The 5797-nt window shown below is 46.9% G+C and overlaps 1 protein-coding gene across 1 annotated transcript; it reads left to right on the forward strand.

Annotated features, from left to right (window-relative positions):
- The first annotated feature begins 1799 nt into the window (after positions 1 to 1799).
- On the forward strand, positions 1800 to 3912 carry HCAR2 (hydroxycarboxylic acid receptor 2). The gene has a single exon (XM_015475510.2). The coding sequence runs from the start codon at positions 1889 to 1891 to the stop codon at positions 2978 to 2980; it is 1092 nt and encodes a 363-aa protein (XP_015330996.1). The 5' UTR covers positions 1800 to 1888; the 3' UTR covers positions 2981 to 3912.
- Positions 3913 to 5797: the final 1885 nt, after the last annotated feature.

Consider the following 5797-nt stretch of genomic DNA (forward strand, 5'->3'; position numbering starts at 1 on the left):
GCCCACGTCCTCTTCATCACCGTCTTCATCATCAAGTTCACTGCTCCCTGCGTGAGCCCAACATTAGATCATCTTGACTCCTGTTTACTGGGAGGAGTCTACAAACCCCCATGGCAGAACCTGGGTGTGAAACTAAAGAAACAAATGTCTGGGACTTCCCTGGCAGTCCAGTGATTAAGACTCTACACTTCCACCGCAGAGGGAGCAGGTTCAATCCCTGGTCCAGGAACTAAGATCCCTCATGCCACATGATGTGGCCAAATTTTCAAAGATGAAATAAACAAGCAACACAACTGAGAACCTCTTGCACAGCAAGAATTCATTGGACCAAAATATTCCAGGGTAGAAATGTTCTGTTAGGATTTATATACCCAATTATACTGAAAAGCAAGAAAATGATGTGTGAAATGGTGACCTCCTGCAAGGCAGAGTTCAAAGTCTTCTTAGGTCCTCAAAGTTTAATTTGGTAAAAATGGAGGTTTTTAAAATATTACGCACATTGGGCTTCGCTGGTGGCTCAGTGGTAAAGAATCTGCTTGCCGATGAAGGAGACGTGGATTCGATCTCTGATCTGGGAAGATCCCATTTCCTGTAGACCAACTAAGCCCGTGGGCCACAACTACTGAGCCTGTGCACTAGAGCCTGGGAACCGCAACTATTGAACCTGGTGCCCTAAAGCCTGTGTTCTGCAACAAGAGAAGCCACTGCAAGAAGAAGCCTGAGGACCACAACCAGAGAGCGGCCCGCACTCAGAAGCCAGAGCAGCAATGAAGACCCAGCGCAGCTAAAATTAAGTAAAATGTATTAAAAAATAAATCTATAAATAAATAAAATAAAATAAATCGAAAATATCATGCACATTGTGAGGGAGGTTGTATGTGGGGACAGCTGGTAAACAGGAACTCGCTGTACTTTCTGCTCAGTTTTGCTGGGAATTTAAAACTGCTCTAAAAAATAAAGCTTATTAATTTTAATAAATCACATCCTTAACGATTACTTACTTGAGCATGGAGGCATCTCAAAATCTAACATAAACAAAGGAAAAACCCAACTTATTGTAACATACCACTGGCAACCCAAACTGGGTTCAAGTTTTCAAGCATCTTATGAAATGGCATGCTGCTCTCAAATAGCTTCCCCCCACCCCCCTTAGCTGGGAATTAATTGCAGCATTCTGGTGTAGAAAGGCAATCCACGCTTATACGGAGAAGATGGCCTGGAAACATCAAATGCAACACATCTGTTCTCATAAAATACTGCTGCTGCTGCTAAGTCGCTTTAGTCGTGTCCAACTCTGTGCGACCCCATAGACAGCAGCCCATGAGATACTAGACAATTACTATTCTCTTGGCCTTCTGTCCCCCTTCAAAAATCACACACACACACTACCGTTTCTTAAAACACACGCCTGCAGATATTGCACGCAGATTCTTCATGTTTCTGTTGAGCACAGTAAGTTAATATTGCTGTTGTTGTTTTGTTCATTATGCAAGGCAACCACATGACTGTGAATTAATTCTCCTGTGCTAAGTATTCAGTATACGGGCACGCAGGCTTACACATTTCAGTAATTCACAATGACAGTTGGCTTGCCCAAGCATATTCTTTACATTTAGAAAATTTTGTGGGTTCCTGTCTCCCCGAGGGATTTTTTTTTTTATTATTACTTGTTTATGCAAACAGCAGGTTGCACAAGAGCCTTGCTGGCTTCTTTTTTTTTTTCTTAAAGTGATTTCGTAGTTTCCTGGTAACCATTCAGTCATCTGTTTCAACACTCTGACATGACATAAAGGCGAGCGCTGAACCACGGGTTCGCCACTCAGAGCCGCACCTCGTTCCCCGAACCTTGGCTAGGTGAGCTGCTCCCTGGCGCCAACGCGATTCACTCATGAACCCTTCCCAACTGCAGAATCATTTTCTGAAAATAGGCGAGAAGAACTGCTGTGTGTTCCGCGATGACTTCATTGCCAAAGTGCTGCCGCCGGTCGTGGGGCTGGAGTTCGTGTTCGGGCTCCTGGGCAATGGCCTTGCCCTGTGGATCTTCTGCTTCCACCTCAAGTCCTGGAAAGCCAGCCGGGTTTTCCTGTTCAACTTGGCCGTGGCTGACTTTCTCCTGATCATCTGCCTGCCGTTCCTGGCGGACAACTACGTGCGGAGGTGGGACTGGAAGTTTGGGGAGATCCCCTGCCGGCTCATGCTCTTCATGTTGGCCATGAACCGCCAGGGCAGCATCATTTTCCTCACCGTGGTGGCCGTGGATAGGTACTTCCGGGTGGTCCATCCCCACCATGCCCTGAACAAGATCTCCAATCGGACAGCGGGCATCATCTCCTGCCTCTTGTGGGGCATCACCATCGGCCTGACGGTCCATCTCCTACACAGAACGAGGTTGATCGAGAATCAGGGTTCGAAACTGTGCAGCAGCTTCAGCATCTGTGATGCCTTCCGCTGGCATGATGCCATGTTCCTCCTGGAGTTCTTTGTGCCCCTGGGCATCATCCTGTTCTGCTCAGTCAGAATTGTCTGGAGCCTGCGGCAGCGGCAAATGAACAAACACGCCAAGATCAGGCGGGCTATCAACTTCATCATGGTGGTAGCCATTGTCTTCATCATCTGCTTCCTGCCCAGCGTGGCCGTGCGTATACATATTTTCTGGCTCTTGCGCAAGGCTGGCACGGAAAACTGTGACATCTATCGTTCAGTGGACCTGGCGTTTTACATCACCCTCAGCTTCACCTACATGAACAGCATGCTGGACCCTTTGGTGTACTACTTCTCCAGCCCATCTTTCCCCAACTTCTTCTCCACCTTGATCAACCGCTGCCTGAAGAGGAAGGGGCCGGATGAGTCGGATAACAACCGCAGCACCAGCGTCGAGCTCACTGGGGATCTGAGCACTACCAAGAACGTTCCCGAGGCTTTGATGGCCAATCCCAGTGAGCCGCAGAGCCCCTCTTATCTGAATCCAGTCTCCAGTTAAAAAAGCCAAGCAAAGAAGGGAGATGATCATCAAGCACCAGGATCTCTGGAGAAGCCGTTTGGCTGGTGCACGGAGTAACAGAGCCTTGGTCTGTGGTTTCCCAGAACTTGCAGATTCGGAGAAGCAGATTTAGGGCATCGGTGTGGCAGTGTGGGCTGTTTGCCTATAGAGTGTCTCCACAGGAACCTTGGGGAATGAAGCTTCCAGGTGTCTAAGACTTCTGTTCAATCTTGGACACTTGCAGAACTGAAGATGGCAAAACTGTCCACATTTCTGCTGCTGGAGTGTTGGAGCCACAGAAAGGCCCACTGGCACCTGGGACTAAGCTGGCCTCTTCCTGTCACCTGCCTGAGACTTGTTTGGTTCTCAGCTCCTGGGGCAATGTCTAGCTTCTTGTGGGCTCCCACTGGGATAAGGAAAGCTGTGACTGGAGAGGAATTATTACATCTGAAGGGAGCCCAGGCATCATGAAACAACCCAGGTCACCTGGGTTCGGTGGAACCAATCCTTCTTTCAGCCATGATTTGGCAGAAACGGACCAGATAGAGAGATTCATGAGCTTCCGTTAGTATCTGAGTTTCCGGTGGTGGTAAGAAGGGGCTTCGCCAGTATCTGAGTTTCCGGTGGTGGTAAGAAGGGGCTTCGCCCCAGGAGGGTCTGAGCAGAACAGTGTTACTAAGCAAAAGGAAATGGCATTTATGTTACAACCTTCAGCCAATCCATTCCTCTTCTGTTTACACTAATTTGAAGGCTGAGCAGTTAAAAAGGCTCCAGGGAGAAAGCAGCTTCCCACCTCTGTTTGCTTTTATCACTCAAAGGGAAACGCTGCCCTATGGTTAGAGGGGGGAAAGATTTTCTTCTGGTTCATTTGCTTGTGTTTCTGTTCTTATAAGAAATCTACCCCTTCAATAAACTTTGATATGAGACACACAGTCTGGTGTTGCATGTGTCTGGGTGATGGTTCACAGACACGGACTTCTTACTTAAGCGGAGACCTTTATGGGTTGTTAACTGTGCCCTGGAAGAAAAAAAAAATACCACATACTGTAAAGTGTAAGAAAGGGATGTGGAATCTGAGCCGCAACATGAGGTAGTTAAGTCAAAAATTACATATGCGTTAGAACAAGGATGGGAAAGAGTTGGGAATAAATAGAAGTGATTTAACCTGGAAGGGCAGTACAGACAGGATTGCAAGAGCACTTTGCTTTTATTTAGGGGGTGGCGAATACTGCTAATGGTATGGTGAATGCTGCTATTAGTATTTGTGTATCAAATAAAGGAATCTGGCCAGGCTGGGATTTTTGCATAGGAGTGGGAAGAGAGACCTTCCTATAGAATAGTTTCAGTTCCCAATGCTGGGAAGGAAAGGAGATGTACTGGTTTGAGGTGGTGATCAGTTCAAGTTTCTGTTATATGCTCATTTCCACTCATTGTTCTTTAGCAAGATGAGGCTTGCTTTGACATAGTGACTTGGATGCCGATAAGGAAGGCAGATACTCAGACTCCTGGCCCCAGTGGAATGGCAGAAAAGGAAGAAAGATGGATATTTTGAGGTTCTGAAGTGCTTTCTGAGCAGTTTGCTTGTCTGATTTTTAAATTAACTCCTAGAGACTGAAAGTTAAAAGCAGAGATCATCTTTCTTAAAGAGGAAGAGATGATCAAAGAAGCTCAGAGGAAAGCAGGGATTCCCCCAGCCTCAGATGCATGAGTCAGCAGGGAACCCGTTTGTGAAACTCCTATTTGTTCAGAACAACCAAACAACTCACATTTGTCCTTTTGTTCATTCATCCCATCAGCTTGATGCTGAAAGCTCAGTTTCTCTGTACACCAGTGCCGAATCAAATCTTGGAGACAGAGATTTGGGTGAAGAAGAAAAGAATAGCTTTATTGTTTTGCTGGGCAAAGGGGGCTAAAAGCGGGCTAATGATTTCAAAACTGTGTGTCCCCACTTGGGGAAGATAGTGAGAAGTTTTACAGTAATTATTCAAAGAGGAGGGCGTGATCAGCTTGTGGACATTCTTCTGATGGGTTGGTGGTGAAGTAAGTGGGAGTCAGCACCATCAGCCTTCAAGTATGGTGTCTACATGCTGGTGGGCACCATAACATCATTAATCATTAACTTCTCCCACCTGGAGGGGGTCTCAGTATCAGCAAAATGGCTCAAAGATATTGTCATGTGTTTCTGCGATGGGGAAACAGGACCTTGCCCCAAGGCTGCTCTTGACTGTTTCTGCCTGGTGTGGCATCTCCTTCCTTCTCTAGTTAACAACTGCTTGAGTCTGCTCATCGGAACTCAGGGAAGTTTGTGGAGGCTGAATGAAAGCTGTTTTCTATAATCAAGGAAATGGGGGAAACAGAAAGTCCTTGTGCCCAGGAGCCCCAGAGGGCCCTGCTTGGCATCAAATTTTTATGTATTAAGCACCAACAGTGTGCTGTGGCATTCTGAGTGGTTGTGGAAACAGAGCAAGGAACACGTTCCCTGGGACCCTCTTCTCCTAGAACTTACATTTGCACTGGGGAGGTGGCCAGACAAGAGGTGAACAAATAAATGGAAAGGAAGCCTGGGATGACTCTGTGGACCACGAAGCCAAAAAAGCAGGATGAAAGGCTAAAAAAGGCGTGGTGCTGGGATGACTGGGACGTGACCAAGAGCTGAGCCATGAATGATGAGACGGAGCAAACAACGTGAGAATCTGGAGGAAGGGCATTCTAGGCAGAGGGGATGGTAAATGCAGAGGCCCTCGGTGTGTGAGTCTGCTAGTCTCCCAGAACTGCCATAACAAAGTAACACAAATTTGGTGGCTTAAAAAAAACAAA

Source organism: Bos taurus, chromosome 17 (assembly GCF_002263795.3).
Source record: "Bos taurus isolate L1 Dominette 01449 registration number 42190680 breed Hereford chromosome 17, ARS-UCD2.0, whole genome shotgun sequence".
In the NCBI taxonomy this organism is placed as follows: domain Eukaryota; kingdom Metazoa; phylum Chordata; class Mammalia; order Artiodactyla; family Bovidae; genus Bos; species Bos taurus.

Coding starts and splice junctions, on each gene's coding strand:
- HCAR2 (XM_015475510.2), top strand. CDS start 1,889: ATGAACCCTTCCCAACTGCAGAATCATTTTCTGAAAATAGGCGAGAAG.